This window comes from Orcinus orca, chromosome 7, assembly GCF_937001465.1.
Source record: "Orcinus orca chromosome 7, mOrcOrc1.1, whole genome shotgun sequence".
NCBI lineage: Eukaryota > Metazoa > Chordata > Mammalia > Artiodactyla > Delphinidae > Orcinus > Orcinus orca.
The window spans coordinates 75,043,367-75,066,124 of record NC_064565.1 but is presented as its reverse complement, the minus strand read 5'-3'; the positions used below and the strand labels follow the sequence as shown (position 1 = coordinate 75,066,124).

Sequence of the window (22,758 nt, the reverse complement as noted above, 5' to 3'; positions counted from 1 at the left end):
TTGTGTCTTTTTAAATACACACACACACAACACACACACACACACCACATACTAAATCAGTGTTAGTCATCTTGCAGTATCCTTAAGTCTCTATATTTCGTGATTTGTAAAGATATGCCATTATTAAACTGTTGATTCTAAACACTAATGACGTTCTCTTTATATACTGCATTTAATCATATTGGTATTTTCTAAATACTTAAATTTTGTTATTAATGAACAATTTGAAGCATTCTAAATGTTCAATAATAGGAGAATGGTTTAGTAGATTATAATTTATAGATGGTATTGGTGAAATTTTTATAGCTTAGGATATATTATGGGTAGACTTGAATCAAAACGAACAAGAACACATGTAGATGATACATAAAGTGTATTATCAGCCTTACATATTTCAAGGTGTGCTTTGACAAGTCCTAAAATTCATGTAAAAGATTGAATTAATTACACACACATACATTCCAAAAGGGATCTATATGGTTTAGAAGAAATAAACAGGAACATGGCCTACAAATGACTTGTTCTACCTGGACATTTGCCACTATATATCCACTTAGTTTAAAAAAGGAAATACAGTACTAGGATTGTTTTTCTTTTTAATTGCATATAAGACTACACTTTGGTTGCTACATTTTTGACTACATTGTCACTCTATAACTTACTGCTTCCTTAGCCTACTGTTCTTTTGTAACTACCATCTGCCTAATGAGTTAATCTCAGCCATAATTTCAACTGCCTTGTTTCCCAGCAAACCGTATATATATATATATATATATATATATATATATACATGAGCTTGAATAGACCAGACCTCCCACTATCCTTTCATCACTTCTTTTGTCTGCTTTCAGCCACCTCAGCAATAGTTACTTTGGGATAACCATAACAAAAGTGGTCTCCAATTCTTTGTTTTTATTTAATATTGAGTGTGGAGAATAGGAGGAAATTAGAACAGTTGAGGGAGGTCTTAGATTCTTGGCTAGAGAGGTTTGAAAGAATGCAATTGTTCTTTATTTTGGAATTGAACAATAACTGTGGGTGCATCCATGCCATTGTCCCGTTGTCCTAAAACATATTATAAATGCAAAATTTCCATGGCAATTCTGATTCTGTAGGCTAAGATAGTATGTGGGACTTATTTTTGCAAATGTCTCAGTTATTTTTGATGCAATTTAGGTGAAAACAATTACATCCACAGTAAGTACATATTAATAAATGTGAATCTAGAATAGATTATATTTTCCAATTTTTTTCCATTGGATCTGTAGGGGGGAAAGCTCTCAAATACAAGAACCTTAAGTTTACACTGTGTTATGGGCTGAATTATGTCCCCCCCCAAATTTATATGTTGAAGCCTTAACTCCCCGTACCTTAGAATGTGACTGGGTTTGGAGATAAGGCTTGAAAGAGGTGATTAAGTTAAAATAAGGTCATTAGAGTCAACTCTCATCCAATCTGACTGGTGTCCTTAGAAGAGGAAATAAGACATACAAAGAGACAGGAGTATGCGTGCACAGACAACCACGTGAAGAGGCGGCAAGAGGGCAGCCATTTGCAAGCCAAGGAGAGACGACTCAGAGGAAACCAAGCCTGCTGCTGTCAGCTTAATCTCAGATTTCCAGCCTCCAGAACTGTGAGAAATAAATTTCTATTGTTTGAGCCACCAGGACTGTGGTATTTTATTATGGCAGCCTTAGTAAACTAATACACACTGATTATGTCTACAGGCAATAACAGTACATTTTAATAAACAGCATACAGCTTTTGTCTTCTTTCATACTCAGTGAACCACACTTACATGCATCTCATTCAAGCTTATGAAGAAAAATTCCTAAATACAAGACCAAATACCGTTGAATACACTTTTAATATAAATTTTTATATCCCAAACATAGGCTGCAGAACAAACCACTCAGAAAGCAATTCCAAATGTTGTTTCTTCCCCTATAAATCCTATAGAGTTTTAAATTGTAGTTAACTGAGAACTCAACAGTTTCAACTGGTAAAACATTTTAAAATACTCATTAAAATAGGAGCGTAATTGCAATTAATTCAAGAGTAGAGTGCTTCCGATGTTTAAAAATGAGCCTTACCTTTGTTTTGGGTTCTAGAATTTTTACTCCATAAATTGATATTTGCAACTCAACTTTAGGAATTTTCTGGCCTTCAGATTTCTTGATATGTCTTGCAAACTACAAATGAAAATTTATTCACAAAACTGTAATTCTGTTTCTATAGAAAATGAACACATATATTGGGAGCTCATATTCAGTGTTGAAATTTCATTAAATAAATTATTGCTCATTATAAAGTATTTTTATAAACTCCACACGGCCCCCAAATATTTAGAAATCAAACTGAAGCTAAGGATTGAAGTAATTATCCCAGATAAAACAGTCAGAACGGACTTCCCTGGTGGTGCAGTGGTTAAGAGTCCGCCTGCTGATGCAGGGGACACGAGTTCGTGCCCTGGTCCGGGAAGATCCCACATGCCGCGGAGCGGCTGGGCCCATGAGCCATGGCCACTAAGCCTGCGCGTCCGGAGCATGTGCTCCCCAACGGGATAGGCCACAACAGTGAGAGGCCCGTGTACCGCAAAAAAAAAAAAAAAAAAATACACTCAGAACTAGACTCAGTCTAGAAGTATTGAAATGTCCTGGCTTTATCTGGCAATGCTATTCTCTCCCTACTTTCCTCCTCTCCTCCCTCCCCCCACTTTCTTCTCAAGAAGTAGAAGATAACTATTGAAAAAAATTGTATTTATTACCCCTCTTGTAGGGGTTCAAGAAGTTATTTCCTAGTATAACATTTTGTTAGCATATGGATCACCCTAACTCGATTCAAAACAGAGTATCTGTAAGGCAAGATGGGGTTTCAGTCCTCTTTTGTGTGTCATATTTATATGCATTGTGTATTTCTTTCTAATGTGAATACACATGGTATAGTTCAGTCCCAGAGCAGAGAGTGTTTAAAGGCCTCTTTCTCTTTTCAGGATTTTGCACTGCCATGGAGAATAACATAATTAATGCATATAAGAATGCCTTGAAATGTCTGCCTTGATATCCAGGGAGGGGGTTACGGGGGAAGGGTTCCATTTGCTTTATTTCATTTTGGGTGGTATAATTTTTTAGTTTGCTATCTGTCCTGTTCTATAAATACAGGCAGCTTTTTTCTCGGTATTCAGCAGTCTTACATTCTGCACATAAATGTGACTAATTCATGCCAGAGAATTTTCTTTTTTGTCTTTAAGAAACTTGTTTTGCTTCAGTGCAGACCTTTAAAAACTATCCCAGCTCTCTCCCAAAGAAAGTGGATTAATTTGTTTCTCTTCCCTTCATAATCTTCTTCCTGTATTGGTATAATCAAAGCAATTTGGGGGTTTTCACATATGGAGGCTGACAAAATAAATCAGCTGCTTTCCATCTATGTGAACACGTCTGAACAAAGCCAATCCCATGGCTGGCCGCAGAAGCAGTCTAAGCTGGCTTCCTGGGTGCTGCTCTTTTCCAGAAACAGACAATGAGCAATAGCTCTTGAAGCCTTTTCCACATCTGGACACAACCTTTCCTGTGACCTCTTTTAGTTTCCAAAAAGTCCGTCACAAAACAACCACTAATGTTAAACTTATCTGTTATGTCTTTTCTGCCAGAAAAAAAAAGGAAAAAATGAAAAAGGGGAGGAAGTAGTGGCTACAAGTAGAATAAACAAAGAGAGGAGCAAGGAGGGAGAGAGGGAGAGAGGGGAAACAAGAGAACGAGACAAAGAAAAAGAAAAATAAGCATAAAATATCTGATCTATGGCCTGTGAAACCTTTTCTTCTGCTTCATATCAAGATGAAATAATTGTGCTCCAAGAAGGTTCAGAGATCATCCAATCCCATCCTCCCATTTCAAAGATGAGAAAAGTAAGTCTCAGAGAAGTCAGTTACCTTGGTCATAAAATGGATCTGTAGCAATCAGGCCTAGAACCTAGCTTTGCTATCTACTAATAACTCTTTTCTTTTGCCCAGCACATTTTCTGAATTAGAGAAAAGAACCTTCCAGTTCTATTTTCATGTTTATCAAGGTTGATACTGGTTATTGGCCTTGACTGTTGCACAAATGTTGCAAAACAGTTAAGCCTAAGGTTATATTTGTTCAATCTATAATATTTTAAACAAAGTTTAATATTCTCATTCCTGCTTGTTTTTTGTTTTGGTTTTTTTTTAGTTTAAGATGACTGTATTCTATCTACAGTTTGCATGATTTCTCTAGGTCTCTTTTCCTACTCGTAGACCTCTCAACTGTGTTCCACAATACATCTAATTTACATTTTGGAGACACATTCATGCTCACATTGTATTCTTTTCTCTCCCTATTTACTACTTGAATGTTAATGCTTGAAAAGCCTTTCTGCAAATTTTTTTCCATTTTTGCTTCAGTAAATTTATTTCTTGGTCATCTAGATAGAGTGATCTACCAGTAAAACTTGAATATAATAATCTAATAAGAATATTCAAAAGGGGTAAAGCCTAGGAATTCTGGAGGATATCTGGATGCAACAAATGAATAAACAAAAACAAGCCTTTATCACCACAAAATGATGGGGAAGGATAAAGTATTACTTGAAATAAATAAAGTACTTAGTTAAATATATGCCACTTGTAAGTAGAACAGCTAAAGAAATTTTAAAGGGAGCACTACTGAGTTTCAATATCATCATCACACAATTTCTATCCATTTCTCAAAGGACTTAAAAAGTGAAATCTAACTATATTATTAATGGAATATACATTAGGCAAAAAAAATTAATGAATTAATTCAAATTCTTTTTGTGGTTCTTATAAATTGTTGATTTAATTAAACATTTTCCTGATAACTCTTACAGGGATACCAGCTATGTATGTACGTTTATAATTAAAATAATCTTTAAGTATTTCATTAATTAAATAACTGGTTATGAAGACAAAAACAGAGTGTTATGCTACCCAGAGAGAGTGAGGTCAAGTGGAGAAACTGCTGGGCCTAGATTTAACAGAACTTTTCAGTAATTTCCAAGGCCACATAGCTTGAGGTAGCTTCATGTAATTTTGTTAGCTCTGCTGGGGTGAGGGGTCTGTCCTCTAAAATTGGGGTCCAGGAATGCTGCTCCCTGGTTATCTCCCAGAGAAATCAAGAAGTTTTGGGTCTACATACCAATATTCATCCACATGTAAATATCACAAGCAGATTGTTGATGAAATATATTGAGCCCTCTGACATTTGTACTAGTTGTATTAAAACTAAATAAATCCTTATTAAAAATAAAATTCCTTACAATAACAATGATATTAAATATCTAGAAGTCAAAAGGGTTTTTTAATTATCACTTTTTGAAAAATTTGGAATTTTCTTAAATTGTAGACTAAAACATGATTAAGAGATAGAAATTGTTGAACATGATTGAGAAATAGAAAATACGCTGTTTTGATATAGAATTTCTGAAAGTAAACACTTATAAAAATTATAATATTTAAGAAAACTTTATGAACTATAAATTCTCCACAAAATGACAGAAAAATAGTACCCAATAAAATAAATCAAAGTTTTAAAATTTTTCTTGAAAAATTATTAGGCATCATTAAACACAGAAGCATAAAAAAATACATTATTGAAAATCTTGTAAGTTTTCTATCATCTTGTATTAGTCATAAATTTTGAATTCTTTAATGTCAGAAGCCAATATATTAATATTGCAAACTTTTGAAAAATTATTAAATAGAAATGAAATGTTACCTTATGTGGCAAATATAATACTGAACTATAGTGGATAAAAAAGTAATCAGAATACATATGTTTAAGAAAAGTACGCAGGAAATTAAAATGGGGGATGTGTACACAAAACAGGGTTAATAAGCAAATTTCTTTTTTTTTTTATTTTTATTTTTTAGTAGAGCTATAGCACCATCTTCTGGTCATCTCTACATGACAACAGAATTAAACAGGAGCCAGGGTCTAAGTTCTTAAAATAAATGTAAATATTCTTGTATACTCTTGAGTTGTAGCATCTGCCCTTTGATACAAAGAAACAAACAAAAAAATTTAGAAGTAAATAAAAAACATTGTTTTATTTATTTTCATTAGTTCATGAATCATTACCCTTAGATATACTTTCCTGATCTACAAAATTTTTACAATCAATAGAGTAAAGATTGCTTATTAGATTAAGTATCCGGGAAGATACTTGAAAGACAAAAGCTATTATCAACCGAGTATAAATTTTTAAACTATACTTCATGATTTTTATCTTATTGTAAACCACATTCCTTTATTAACAGAGTACATTTCCAAATAGGAAACTACATAAGAACTGAAAATAAAGTTTCACAAAAATACATTAAAAACTAGCCATTTTTTAGAAAGCATTTCATCTCAAATATCTGTTTGTTACCTAGTCATTACGTAATTGAATCTTTTTGGGTTTGGATTTGGGTTCACTGAATAAAGAACCTCCTAGGTATAAAGAAACACTGAGTGTAAATATCATCATTCTTTCATAAAACATCCTGATTGCAGTGAAGTTGGATTCATACCCAGAGTGTGCAACGTTCTGAACATTTAAATAGAATCTTATTCTAAATGTTGTCCATAAATTGTAAGACTTTTAAAATTCTCTATTAGTGCTTAAAAGTATTTGCCAAACAAGTACAAGTATAAATTACTGCCTAATGAGTAGTTAAAAGAAATGGTTGGCTGGTCCCCTTTTTCTCCAAATGGGAGTGAGATCATCTTAGGACCTTTTAGCATATATCTTTAAAAATAAGTAAAATATAAAATACATAAAATATTTTAAAATACAAAAAAATTAAGAAAAGTCAGGTAAAATAAATGGATTAAAATATTACCTTTTATTTCTTTACCCAGAAACCAAGCCAACTCACTTCAATTTTTTTCTCAATTTAAACACTCAGTAGATTCCACCTGATATGACATTCTCAAAGCAAAGTAATACTTTTTAATGTCTATGATTTTGCCTCTCCTATGGAATAATTGGATGAACTCTAAATAAAGTCAGAGAAGGGTTGTTTCTAAAAAAAATTTTGAGAACAACCATAGAGAATAACAATAAAGTATGTTAACAAAATAGTGCTATGTTAAATTTTCTTTCTTTTTTTTTTTTTTTTTGCGGTACGCGGGCCTCTCACTGTTGTGGCCTCTCCTGCTGCGGAGCACAGGCTCCGGACGTGCAGGCTCAGCGGCCATGGCTCACAGGCCCAGCCACTCCGCGGCATGTGGGATCTTCCCAGACCGGGGCACGAACCCGTGTCCCCTGCATTGGCAGGCGGACTCTCAACCACTGCACCACCAGGGAAGCCCTTAAGTTTTCTTAATGAGACAAACATGAGAATTCTGTTGAAGGAGTTTTTCAAATCTTAGTATCTCAGAGGGAAGGATGTCTTTTGGGATGGGATGCAATTAGAAAAACATGCGAAGGATGCATGGCAGCTTACATAAGATTTTCTCAGGAAACTTGCTGATTCTTAGTATGTGGAGTTGCTTAGTGTCCTTTTCTGCTCTTACTCTCACCAGTTCCCCAGGTCTGCTCATAGGTATGGCCAGATCCTCGTGGATTTGTCCTTTAGGACGTCTTTAACATATAGTGCCACAGCAAAATGCTGCTTTGTAATTAAGTCTAATTCTATACTTTCAACTGGTGAATATGATATTCTAACTTTTAGAGACAGTTGTTCTGCCATTATTAGTCTTTGAATTAGGGCACAAGTCCACATTGCAAAGTAAAGGCAAGCTACGGAATGTCAACACATAAAATATTGCCATTACATTTTTTTTGTTGAGTATGAAAAATTATACCTTAGAAAAATACAAAGAGTGGTCCACACACAGAAAAATAATCATGTGTACATAGTTATTACTAAATATGTTTCCTTGATCTAGTGATATTCATTCAACAGACCATTTTTACCAGGGTGAAGCCATATCTGCCACAGAGCTATTCATGCTTTGAATTTTCACCAGTCTACTGATGACTGAAGATAAATTCAATACACTAGACACTTATCTGGAGGGCTTTCCCTACCTTTAGCTTCCTTACAGCATCTCTCACAACTTCTGTTCCTTTGGGCTGCTCCACTTCTGTGCTGCCAAGAAACTGAAAATGGTCACTTGTGAGACAGGCTTTACTTTATCATATGTCAGTAAGTCATGTTGAAATATATCATGGAATAATAGAACGATGTGATAGTAATTCAAGTCCAAATCCTAAATAGAAGTTACTAATTTATATTATTTTATATGAAAATATAAATACATTACTTAATCATATACAATTCCTATTATTCAAGGTTTTTTTAAAACATACTTTTCCTAAATACTTTACTTGAAGATTTGTACTGGAAAGAAAATTAAAGACATTTCATTGGGCCCAGAGAAATAAAGTTGAACTCAAATTTAAAATACAATTACAATTAAAAATTATCTGAAAATTTAAAGCATATAATTTTTATGTTGTCAATAGTATATTTTGAGATATTAATGTGGTTTAATACAGTTTATAATGTCAAATCAACATCTTTCTTTGTTTTCCAATTAGCACACTTGTACAGCATGTAAAATTTTAAAATACACACTTTTTTAATACCCAGTATACAACATTCATCAAAGCCATAAGCTAAAGTACATTCAAAAAATTTTTTAAAAAAGCTCTACAATTTTACTAAGAGTTAAAATATCCCTGGAGGTTTTTAGTTAAAACCTGACCTATCCCCCCAAAAAAGAAAAAGTTTCATAATAATTACATTGTAATAAAATCTCTATCCTGGAAAGATATAATACCTCTTAAACAGAAGTCCAATATCATGAAATGTTCAAGACCAATTAGAATTGACATGTGGATATTTTATTCTACAGATTATTTCTATATAAATAGCAAATAATCATTAAATTCATTAGGTATATATAATTTTCCAAAGACTTTTTTTCTTGTCTCATACTATCAATCATCATAACACCAGGGTGGGATAAGAATTCATCACTTCTTATATAAATAGACATATGCATGAGTATGTATGTGTGTATACTTTACATCAAATAATTAAGTAGAACATTTTTCATGTGTTAACTCACAGAATAAAAGGGAGCAAAATAGTAATGTCAGGGTATCTTTTAAAATCACATTTAATTCCTTCTTTCATTCTTTTTAAAAAAAATTTTATTGGAGTATAGTTGATTTACAGTCAGCTAGTAACACAACTATAGCTGTGTTAGTTTTAGGTGTACAGCAAATTGAATCAGTTATACACATACATATATCCACTTTTTTTTTTTTTTTTAGATTCTTTTCCCATATAGGCCATTACAGAGTATTGAGTAGAGTTCCCTGTGCTATACAGCAGGTTCTTATTAGTTATCTATTTTATATACAGCAGTATTATCTATACTGACATATATATATGTCAATCCCAATCTCCCAATTTATCCCTCTCTTTCATTCTTGAAAAAACTAACAATAACAACTAAAGAAATGAGAGTTTTGTTTTTCAAAATGGGCTCTGTGTATTACCTGTATGAGAATTACCTAGGTTAAAACATAACAATGTTAAAACATTACCTAGGTTAAAACATTTACCTAGGTTAAAACATAACAATGCAGATTTCTCAATCTAATAAGGGTAGGGCTAGGGAATTCTATTTCTAAAACCATCACAAGTGATTTCTTGTACTAAAATCTAAGGAACAGACTTAGAAAATAGTAACAGCTGAGGAGAACAGTAGAAGGTAGATAGAAAAGGTGAGCTGAAAATATAGGAGAGGGGCTTCCCTGGTGGCGCAGTGGTTGAGAGTCCGCCTGCCGATGCAGGGGACACGGGTTCGTGCCCCGGTCCGGGAAGATCCCACATGCCGCATAGCGGCTGGGCCCGTGAGCCATGGCCGCTAAGCCTGCGTGTCTGGAGCCTGTGGTCCGCAACGGGAGAGGCCACAACAGTGAGAGGCCTGCATACCGGAAAAAAAAATATATATATATGGGATATAACTGCTGATCCTGTTTCTAATGAGCTCATGGAGAGAACGTGAAGCTCAGAAGCATTAAATTTCAGTTTTCAGATTCTACAAGGTACAACAGTTTCCTTTTCTAATATATTCAAACTATGCCAAACAACTGCAACTTGGTCTAGATGTAATATCATTAGGCACTAGGTTTATCCCTCTGTGACCTCAAATTGGTTGACCAGATCTGCAAAAAAGGACCAAAATTAATGGAGAAATTCTCAGCTAAAAAGGAACTGAAAACCTGCTACTAAGATATGTGAGACAGCCAAATCGATTCCTGACACCAATGGACCCATCACATTTCTTCTGTTTCAGGACAGTGTATTCAACTTTGGCTTCATGATACAATAACTTGGGAGCTTTAAACTTAGACCAGTGCCTGGGACTCTGATTTAATTAGCTGGGGCGGAGCCAGGGCATCTGTGCATTTTAAAGCTCCCCAGGTGATTTTAACGTGCCACCAGATTTGAAAAGCACTGTTTTAGATCGTGCAGAAAGAGTAAAGGGTTCAAGTGACAGGAGGGGAGCGAACACAGTAGAATCTATTTAGTTCTGAGTAAATCCATGGGGTAAACTCTTCTCAACATCTCTGAAATTATCACTGAGAGATTCCCCATTAGTGGTGGTCTAGTGTTAGCAAAACAGGAAGGTAAAAGCAGACGATATTGCTAAGGGATTACTGAACTATAAGAAGGAAGCGTCTGATGTGTTGATAACAGACTGTAAGAGTTGCTAGAAATATTTATGGAAAATATTCATACTTCGGCAGTAATGTCATGAGTCATAGTGGTTATACGTAAATAGGCCCATATGGGAAAATTATGGAAGAACTCCAAGTACATTCTAAATGAATCAACCTCTTGCAGTGCTCCAGGAACATTTTAATATGTTTCTTTCACATTGGCTTTAATTAAACCATCTGAGTAATGAAACACAGGGAGAAGCCTTGAGTGATTGTGGGAACTAAGCTTTAAAGATTTCCAATATGAAGCTTGCCGCTTAACCCTTTTTTTCTATGTAATGTTGGATGAACTGAATGGAAATAATTTTAAAACCGAAAAGCAGATTATTCCTTATAATAGTTCCTGTATTTTTAAGTTATAAAAGTCATGATACTTAGATTAAATAGTTCATATTTGTGTGCATTCCATGTCTATATAAAATATTTATAAGACCCTTGAATATGATGCAGCATGCTGGAATAAACTCTAGGCTTAGAATCTGAAGATACTGAAAGGTCACTTAGTCTCTGCCTTATTTGATTCTTGAAAAATAAGGATAATAATATTGTTCTTCTCTCCTTACAAAATTGCTCTGAAGATCAACTGCAGTAAGAGATAAGAAAAAAAACAAAAACAAAAACACCCTGTAAACCGCAAAATGCTTTATAATTATGAGGGATTGTCACTTCTTAATTTAATGATTGTTTGGGGAAGACACTAGAATTCAGTGGATATTGTTAGTGCCTGCTCAACTCTCCTTGGATCTTCTTTATCAGTGCTGGGATCCATCCTCCAGCTTCCCCATGCTTTGCTGGTAATGGCTCACACACAAGACCTTCAAAGGATTTCCTTTGGGCAATGAGGTCACTTTGCCAGTACAGAGAGCTGGAGACACCTGGAAGTTTTTTGCTTTGCCCCATATCACAATATTCCTTAGCTAATGACTGGTGTAGAAAAATAGAAAAATAACTTCATATTCTAAGAAAAAAAAGATTTAGAGCCAAGTTTACAGATTACAAGGAGAGAAATAATACATACTGAGATATGAAAGGGACTAAAAGTTTAAACTCCCATGCCCCAGCTCTTCATAGGAAAAGAGGGGAGTGTGCAAAACAAAGCAGAGGAAGAAATGGAACCCAGGAATCAAGGGGGTGGGGCAGTGACAAAGGGTGTTAACCACGACATATATGACAAATCAAGGCACAGCAGTGTAGCAGGTTATCCAGAAATAAAGAAGAAAATAACAAGAGTTGAAAATGGTTACTTCAGTGAGTGACACTTGGGAAAAGAGCTGAGGAACATTTTGCTTTTTCATTATAAGCCTTGGGGAAATATTTGTTTAAAATGGACATGGATAACTTTGATTAAATAAAAATTGAATTAAGTCCCCAAGTGATAACAAGTTAAAGTTGCACATACTCATTTATTCCTTAAAAAAAAAAAGAGAGTATTTACTATGAGTCAAGCATTTACTAAGTGCTGGGTATATAGCAGGGGGAAAATGTCCCTGTTCTAGTGTAGTTTATATCCAAGGGAGCATACCTGTGTATGTGCTCATGTATGTATGTATGTATGTATCTATATATTTCTATGTTCATGTCTAGATCACAAACATATTTCTAATATATCTTAGATGGCATAAGTAAAAATAACACAAATAATAACATAAATTGAGCAGAGTGTAATATTTAAGATCGAGTGATCAGGAAAGTCCTCTCTAAAAGGGTGACATTTTAATAGCGGCCTGAATGAAAGGAAGAAATGAAAGATACTCAAACATATTGAGTCTAAATTCCTTTGATGTGTCAGTTAGAGTAGCAGACTCAACAGCCGGGTATACAAAGTAGAGCTTGGGGAAGGAGAATTCTGGGTAAAAGGTGTGGATTAGGGAGACCCTGGCACTGAGGTCTCAGTGGAAGGACTGAGGAGTGCCAGAACCACGGGTCCCCAGGTAGGTGCCATGCTGCAGAGGGAGATGAAAGAGAAGAATGCTGCCAACAGAAATAAGTTAAATATTCGGTGAAAGGGCAAGGAGAATCAAGAAAGTTAGATCCTTAATATTAGTAATCAGGGTTATCAGATTAGCAAATAAAATTATAGGATGCTGCTGTTGGTGGGAATGTAAAATGTTACAGCTACACTGGAAAATAGTTTTGGTAGTTTCTCTGAAGACTAAATATGCACTTATCCTAAGGTACAGCAACTGTACTTTTTGGTGTTTATCCCAGATAGATGAACACTTATATTCCTGTAAATATTTTTGCACTGATGTTCACAATGGATCTATTTGTATTAGTCAAATGTCAGAAACAACCCAAATATACTTCAGTGGGTGGATGGTTAAACAAACTGTGGTACATCCATACCATGGAACACTACTCAGCAATAAAAATAAGTGGACTATTGTTACACACACAACTTGATGGATCTTAAGGGAATTATGCTGAATAAAAGAAGTTAATCTCAAAAATTCTTTCTGTTATGAAATTTACCTAAATAAAAAATATAGAAAATTTGTTTTACAATCTCTTAGAAAATGGGACATTGGTATGTTGAACACTTTCAATTGGGTAAAAGTCATTGCTTTTATGTTTTAGTAACTTTATGTCTTAGCTCCTCCATGTGGCAGAAAAAAAATAACAATGATGAGAAGAGAGTATAATGTATCAGACTGTTTTTGCTTTATACATGTAGATTCTAAGTGCTATTTTTCAGTGTGGCAAAAGAGCAAAAGAAAGAGTTATGTGTTCCGAGGCCAGTGATAATGGTGGGTGCTCTTTTTCTTATTTCAAGTATTCAAGATTTTATCAATTATATTTCTTCAGAGTCTCCAATAGACAACATTCTTTTCAGCACATACTTTTTTTGAAAGATCAGGCATTAGACCTTACATAAGTCCAAGTGTGTGTCTTGCACAATTGTGTGTCTGGGCTTTGAAGATCTGCAACAAAATTTTTCTGTTGACTTATGAATAAACATTTCTACTTTAATAGTAATGTATGTTCACTGTAGGAAATTTAGAAACTACAGAAAAATGTATCAATGAAAATAAGCATCAACTTCTTTCTCACAATCAAGAGGTAATTATCATTGAAAATGTAATATGTTTTAAATTTGTTACTGTTAAAGTAATCAGCTAGTGATAGTATTAGGCAAACTTACATAAACAAACAAAACCTCTTAAATTACTATATATGACTGATTCCATTTGGGGCATTATTTTGTGTGTGTGTGTGTGTGTGTGTGTGTGTGTTTAAATTTTGGCTACTAGTTATTAAAAGGATTGAAGATTAGAATACTGAATAATGTTTTGATCCTAGATAATATGGACAGATAGGAAAGATATAAAACATAAAAGGACATTTACAATATATTAGACTATGAAAAGTAAGATGACAGTGATATAAAAATGTTTTGTGTATTCTTAGTCTATATATTGAAAGGTATAACAACATAGCATATATTTTTCACAGATTTTACAAACTATAAAATGTCTTTGGAAAATCATCAATAAAGACTTTGACAAATACAGAGCAAATTTTTGATACTTTAAAGCTAATTATATATTCTGTGCAAATAGTCCAACCTATGCATCTCTTTGGTCAGTGCATTTGGATACTTAGTAAATGCACTCACAGCAGATATTTTAGAGGCTGGAGGTTGTTGAAATTAAAAACAGAAAAATGTCATCAAACTCACTATTATATACAAAAATATTTACTTTATAGACTTTTAAAATTAGAATGCTATTAAGATATTTCATATCTGGCTTAATATTTTCCAAAACTCCCACAACTATTTTTCAGTTAATTAAAATGACACAGGCTTTTCTTTTAAGCTAATCTCAAGTGATGTCTGTAGTCATTTCTTCCAGTTATTTCATTGTATTCCATTATGCCTAAAATAAGGATTTTGCAAAAACGTGTGAAAGTTTGAGAATTACACCTTCATTTTCAAATATTACTTGAAATTGACTTTTTTTTTTCCCACTTAAAAGACTGAATAGTTTGTTTTATGACTTGCTTCTTTGCCAGTAGAGAGCAGTGTTGGACATCATATGGACCTAATTATAATATCTGCTTTTCTTGCTTTCTCAAATGTTTTTAGAATCACTCTGTAAATATGAAAATGTGGGTTTTTAAAAAATAAATGCCAGATAAACAACAACTAAAATAATTAACTAAAGAGTTACTAAGCCTAGCTGCTATGAAATCTGACACTAACATATGAAAGAGCTAACATAAATATATTGAATACACGTTTATATCAAATTCAAAATATGCCAATTGTATGTAGATAACATGTTCTCTATACAATTATTTTAAAATAATAAAGGAAAATAATTTTCATTTTGTAAAACATAAAAGCTTTCTCTAACATCAAGGCTAATAAATAACTCTTGGTAGCATAACTACCAATGGTTATTTTAACTACAGAAGAAAACTAAATGAGTATGTCTCTATCTTTGTAAGCAAGGTTTCAGAGACTCAAACAGGATGGGGCTAATTTTCTTGGCATTAACTTGACTGCATATGTGTATAAAAAAAACCCACAAAAAACTCCCCAGTACTTAAACCTTCCAGCTACTCAACTGCACCCAGTAGATAACCCATACAGGAGTAAGCCAATTTAATTTTATAGTCTTTATTTGGCTGACTCTCCATGTCACAGTGCCAAACAATATAAAAAGCACATCATAATAATCAATTGCTAAAGAAAGGTCAGAATCAATCGAACTTAAACCTATTACTTAATTGTCAAAACCATAACCCTAAAAAATAAAATAAAATAGATCCACCAAAAAAGAAAGGATATAATTTAAACTAAATACTCTAAAGGTTATCCTTTAAAGGATGAGCAGGATTTAAAAGAGAATAAAAAATACTGGGGTCAGTGTTTAAACGTTTACATTTTATATTTGATTTGATAGTTATTCTCACTTTATTGTAGTAACTTTCTATTAAATTGTATCTTTTTTATTATTGTTATATTTTATTTTTTATTTTTGGCTGCGTTGGGTCTTCATTGCTGCACGCGGGCTTTCTTTAGTTGCGGGGAGTGGGGGCTACTCTTCGTTGCGGTGCACGGGCTTCTCACTGCGGTGGCTTCTCTTGCTGCAGAGCACGGCTCTAGGTGCATGGGCTTCAGTAGTTGCAGCACACGGGCCCTAGAGTGCGCGGGCTTCAGTAATTGCAGTGCGTGGGCTCAGTAGTTGCAGCGTGCAGACTCTAGGGCGAGCAGGCTTCAGTAGTTGTGAAGCACACGGGCACACTAGTTGTGGCACATGGACTCAGTAGTTGTGGCGCACAGGCTTAGTTGCTCCATGGCATGTGGGATCTTTCTGGACCAGAGATTGAACCTGTGTTCCCTGCATTGGCAGGCAGATTCTTAACCACTGCGCCACCAGGTAAGTCCTTAATATTAAATTGTATCCTCTATCTTCTTATTTTACATGAATACAGAGTGTATTATTTTAACAGGCTCTTGCTATTAAAACAAGATTCCTAATTTTAAGGCAAAACAAACCTAGTTGCTATAAACAAGAAACTGTGCTCATTGCCCACTGTGGAAGGGTCTCCCAAATCGAGTTTTGAATAACACAGTCACAGTAAGAAGCACTGAGGGTTTTGTTCTGTCTCAGAGGCCCCTCCACAGTCAAACTTCTTTTACATCTGAGGAGTGAGACAGGTGGAGTGAAGGGCAGAGCATTCACCTGTGTTGTTATAAATAAAATTATTACAAAAATAAATAAACACCAACTAACACAGAAAACCAAAAGCATGGGCTTTGAATCCAGACAGGCTTTACAATCCATTTTCTCCTTAGAGAACCACTTGATTGTGGACTGTGGAGATATTATCATTCAACTCCCATTATTTTATAGATAATATAAACTGAGGACAAAGAAGGTGAAGTGACTTCTGAAGGTCACAAAGCTTTTCAGTAGCAGAGCGAGGGCTAGGATTCCAGCTCTCCTAATTTTCAGACATATACTCTATTTTTGCTATCTTAAATAAAACAGAAACAGAAGGAAAGATAATATAGTATACTGGATATATATTACCCATTTAGGCCACATCCATTTGGTTAATTAAGTTTTAAGTTATAGGTTCTTCCTACTGTGAGATATGCTTAAGATGTGAGGAAGTCACCTCACACCAGCCAGAATGGCCATCATCAAAAAAGTCTACAAACAATAATTGCTGGAGAAGATGTGGAGAAAAGGGAACCCTCCTACACTGTTGATGGGAATGCAAATTGGTACAGCTGCTATGGAGAACAGTATGGAGGTTCCTTAAAAAATAAAAATAGAACTACCATACAACCCAGCAATCCCACTCCTAGCCATGTACCCGGAGAAAACCATAATTCAAAAAGATACATGCACCCTGGGACTTCCCTGGTGGTGCAGTGGTTAAGAATCCACCTGTCAATGCAGGGGACATGGGTTTGAGCCCTGGTCCAGGAAGATCCCACATGTCACAGAGCAACTAAGCCCATGTGCCACAACTACTGAGCCTGTGCTCTAGAGCCCATGAGCCACAACTACTGAGCCCACATGCCACAACTACTGAAGCCTGTGTGCCTAGAGCTCGTGCTCTGCAACAAGAGAAGCCACCGTAATGAGAAGCCTGCGCACCGCAACGAAGAGCAGCCCCTGCTCACCTCAACTACAGAAAAGCCCACATGCAGCAATGAAGACCCAACACAGCCAAAAAAAAAAAAAAAAAAAAAGGAAAAAATATACATGCACCCCAATGCTCATTTCAGCACCATTTACAATAGGCAGGGCATGGCAGCAACCTAAATGTCCATCAACAGAGGAATGGATAAAGAAGATGTGGTGCATATATACGATGGAATATTACTCAGCCATAAGAAAGAACAAAATAATGCCATTTGCAGCAACACGGATGGACCTAGAGATTGTCATACTGAGTGAAGTAAGTCAGACACAGAAAGACAAATATATGATATCGCTTATATATGGAATCAAAAAAAAAAGGGTACAAATGAACTTATTTACAAAACAGAAGTAGAGTCATGTATGTAGAAAACAAACTTATGGTTACCAGGGGATAAGGGTGGGGGGGATAAATTGGGAGACTGGGACTGACATATACACACTACTAATAAAATAGATAACTGATAAGAACCTGTTGTATAGCATAGGAAGCTCTACTCAATACTCTATAATGGCCTATATGAGAAAAGAATCTAAAAAGAGTGGATGTATGTATATGTATAACTGATTCACTTTGCTGTACACCTGAAACTAATACAACATTGTAAATCAACTATACTCCAATAAAAATATAAAAAAAAAATCTGAGGAAGTCAAAAGAATATTTGGTTGGCTTTACGGTTAGGTAACCTGAATTTCCTCTACCATTTCTTTATTGAAGCTCTCAGAGCCTCAGTTTCCTCATTCATAAAATGGGGATAACACACAGTGTTTCTGTGAGAATTAAATGAGAAAATGCAATCAGTGACTGGCACAGAGTGAATGTTCACTGAATTTATGCTTAGAAATTAAAATACAATAATAAAATAACAGTCACAACAAGAATTTACAAAAAGCCAATCTACCAACAGACTATGAAATAAGCAAGAAAAAAAACCTATTTTAGGCCACTAGTAGTCAGATTTTGGCTGTAGAGGCAGCTAGAATCCTTACCAACACATACACAGGTATATTCTTTCCTCAAAATTTTATTGGTTATTTTTAAACACTTATTCTTCTAAATTCTCATTGTAATTTAATTTCATTGCAATGTAATTAATTATACAAAATGAGATGTGAGATTTTTAGGATATCTATGAAATACCTACATGTGGATACCTTATCAGTAAGTGTTTATACTGTTTTTCAGGAAGGCCAAGTACTTTTCTTGCTAAATATATTCCTAGTTGCTTTATAGTCTGGGGTAAACAAGTTTTTTTAAATTCTATTTATAACAAATTATTGCTACTATGGGAAACATTTACCCTGCATTTAGTCAGCTTACCAAATTATCTTATTAAGCCTAGCAGTTTTATTTCTTTTGAAAAATGTGAATCTACTGGAATGTAATTATCAATATCTTTCTCAATATTGTTACAAATTCTTTCATCCTCCTTGCTTACAAAACAATGTTAAATAACAGTTATAACAAGTATCCATTTCTTATTCTTAATTTTCATGAGATTAAGCTTTTGGCAATACAATATACTGCTTATTATTCTACTTCTGTTTTAAACTTCAATAACATAATTGCCCCCAAAATTCTTGTGCTCCTGAACTCTGTCCAAAAAGAATATATTTATCCGGAGAAGGCCCTAATATTTCAAAGAACCTCCACATTTCTCCTGAGCTAAATTTATCTCTTCTTCTCCCTTTTGGAGAGAACATTCTTTAAAAGCTCTGCATCCATCCTAATTCAGGGGATAACATTTCCAGTACTTCCCCTCTGAAACACTATGTTATCATCATCATTTCTCTAACCTCTTCCTCCTCCTCCTCATTATTATTTCTATATCCTAATTCATTTAAAAAATATTTATTGTGTACCATCTCTGTGTCAGTTTCTGTTCTAGATACCAGGGATACAGCAGTGAACAAAACAGATCCAAATCCCTGACCTACTAATGCTGCTGTAGGCTACACCCTTATCTTCAGTGCTCAGAGGGGATGCCTATATTTTCTCACAGGTTTTTTCATTCCACTCCACCTACAGCCCTATTACGTATAATCTAAATAAACTGCAACAAGAGAGCTTCCAAATCAACACTAATTGCCATAGTGGAGCTCTCTGGCTGTATGTGATTAGTTTTGAAATCTTAAGCCGTCTTGGAGAAGACCTCATCCCAAGCTGTGAGCAGAACTTCTCCTTCACATTTAAATATCACAGAAATGAGTGACCATATTAAGGGATTTTACTACTCAAACTGCTATCCTTGTTTCTTTAGGAAGGGAGAAAAATCGACTCTTTAGATCTTGATAGGCTGTGTATAGCTCTTTTGAGTGAAAACTGAGTGTGGGCTCATGATACTCCTGATAGCAGATTTATTTATTTCTTTCAACAGACCTTCTGTCAATGATTAATATGAATGATCACTTTGTGAAGCACTGCTGCATGCACAGCGCTCATTAGTGTGCTGTGATGGTACAAGCAAAGAAGACGGGATCCTGCCCCCTGGGGTTTTACCTGCTAGATTTAGAGATTCAAACACATACAAGGAAAGGCAAAGACAACAAAAAAACAAGACAAACAAACAAACAAAAACCTGAGATCTGGAACAGACTGAGACAAGCTTAACATACTATTCTACTCCCATCAGGGGCTGGAACAGATTGAGACAAGCTTAATGTACTATTCTACTCCCAGCAGGGGCCCTCAGAGGCACAAGTGAAAGCAGGCTCTGCACCGAGCAGGCCTTCTTTTAATCAAGAAATGTTTACTGAGGACCTACTATGTGTCAGGCACTGTTCCAGGTACTTAGATACAGTGATGAACAGAAGAGTCAAAGTCTCTAGGGAAGTGGCTTGGTGGAAACATGCATAAGGGTTTTAGAACCACATGGACACAAAGTTTGAATTCTGGCTCTGCCACTTGATAGGTTTATGAATCTTAACATCTCTGAGCAGCAGCATCTTCTTTTGTAAAATGTAGATAAATATCCCTGTATTTATAAATGGTTATAAGCAAAAATCGTATGGGTAAAGGGCCTGACACATAGTAGGCATTCAAAAAATATTTGCTTCATTCAATAAATGCTCCTGCAGGGAAAGATAAATACTGTATGGTATCGTTTATATGTGGAATCTAAAAAATACAACAAACAAGCGAATATAACATAAAAGAAGCAGACTCACAGATATAGAGAACAAACTAGTGGTTACCAGTGGTGGGGGGGTGAGGGGTAATATAGGGTAGGGGAGTGGGAGGTACAAACTGTTGGGTGTGAGATAAGCTCAAGGATGTATTGTACAACACAGGGAATATAGCTAATATTTTGTAATAACTGTAAATGGAAAGTAACCTTTAAAAATTGTATAAAAATTTAAAAATAAAATAGAAAAAAAATACATGCTCCTAAATGATACATAGGTGCTGATTATTTGGTTCTATATCCTAAAGTAATGCTGGAAAAACAGAGTTTGTGACTGATTATTTTCAACAACAGTCAGGGTTTTTTTTTCTTCTGATTTTATAGACTCAACATAATTCTATTAATAGGGCTTAAATAAGTCTTCTGGGAAGCTGATGACTCTGGTTAATTAAGTGGCAGATTGGGAAATACAGACGCATCAAGCATCCAACAATGGCAGAGTCCTGGCAATTTCTACAGGGGAATAGGAGAATGAGTGGGTCGCTCTGATTTTGTGTAATCAGTTGCGTCCATTTATGGAAGGATTCTGCCTTGCAATCAGATGCTGCTATGAGGATGCTGCTGTTTTATCTCATTAGCTAATAGCTGAATTCCCTCTTCCCTGTTTGTAAAAGTGAGCAGCTATTCTGCTTCTACTATCACAACTCATTCTTCCTACTTTTGTTACCATTAAGCCCATCTACTTCTAATTTAATTTGATAATTCAGTTTATTTTTTTAAGTCTACACTTTTTTCTTTTTAAAGACAATTTTATTTATTTATTTTCAATAGTTGAAGTCAGTTATCACTAATTAGCACCGATTAGTCTTCACTGTAATGTTTAACTGGTTTTTCTTTAACCTTACTATATGCTGATTTTATTTGATTATCCTTGACCTTTAAAAAAATCAGTTGTCACATATTCCTCAGCAGCTTTTGAGAGTATTTTTCAGTTGCCCTTTGAAAATTCTAATCCTGGTATTAACATAGACCTTTATGTTTTTATTGGAATACTTCTAAAAATTTAATAATCTGATTAGTAACTATAATTCCAAACTATATTAAAAATTTCCTTTATATATACAGAATTATATTGCAGTATATTACTTTTCTCAGAAAGAACTATATACATTTCTATTTCCCATGATATATTTGATTAATATATCAAATACTTAAATTTGCTATATTCACACTGCAAAACTGGTATTTGAGAAGAACCTTTACTTTATATGCAGTTCCATTATTAATATGACTAAAGTTTAAAGTAAGTTACTTATTTTTAACACATTTTTAATTTAAGCATTTTATGACATGCTGTTTCAATTCCTTGCGCATCAGAATTAATATACTATATATATACTGGCTCAGGCCTGAGATTAATTTATTTTCATTTAAAAGCAATAAATGTTATTAAAATGCACAAATAAGTGAAGTATTAGCAAAGATATAATAGCATTAAAATCATATTTATTTGCATTTCATTTTGGGGCTAATCTAGTATAAATTTCAAAATTATATATGGCCACAATAGAAATTATGCATGCTGCTACATGTAAGAATTAGAAAACATATGGCATTCTCTCTTTGCACCAAAAATTTACATTCTGTTACTGAATATTCAAGTTAAAAGATCTATCCAAACTCAGGAAGCCTCACTCTATAAAGCCCCAATAACCCCCGCTCCTCCCCAGTAATGGAATTTTACTAAAGACTCTGAGAGTTTCTGCCATTTAAACATGATTAAGTCTTTATCTGAAGGTAGATGGCATTGCACACATCAGACACCTTGGGGAAGGGCCTTTTTAAGTCCTTGATAACATCTCATTGGAGTTGGAGGGCCTCAGTCACTAGAACCCCATCTCTCAAGCTTTGCCTGTAGAAATCCTGCCAGCAGCCTGCAGGAAGGAATGCAAAGTGCGTGGTTGGTAGGGAAAATGTCACGAGAAGGGCAAGTAACTTTCCCTTATTCTCAACAGTCTTGTGAGCCTTGCCACAGAAAGTACTTTTGGCTTGTTGCTCTAAAACACTTCCTGAGAGAAGGAAGAAATTCAGGTTGTGGTTGGTTCTTCTGTACTTGGATTGAAATTTCCACTGTTATTAGGATAGCAAATTTACCAAGTTATTACCATATATACTATTTGTAAAATACAAATCGTCAC

General features: G+C 34.7%; 1 protein-coding gene across 3 annotated transcripts in view; it reads right to left on the bottom strand.

Annotated features, from left to right (window-relative positions):
* GULP1 (GULP PTB domain containing engulfment adaptor 1) overlaps positions 1–22,758 on the bottom strand; it is a 273,282-nt gene that overhangs the window by 46,802 nt on the left and 203,722 nt on the right. For all 3 annotated transcript variants that reach the window (XM_033400258.2, XM_033400261.2, XM_004276921.3), the window contains exons 5-6: positions 8,056–8,127; positions 2,094–2,192 (exon numbers count right to left, since the gene is read on the bottom strand). In XM_033400258.2, the coding sequence (XP_033256149.1) occupies positions 2,094–2,192; positions 8,056–8,127 (171 nt within the window). The remainder of the gene's footprint in view (positions 1–2,093; positions 2,193–8,055; positions 8,128–22,758) is intronic.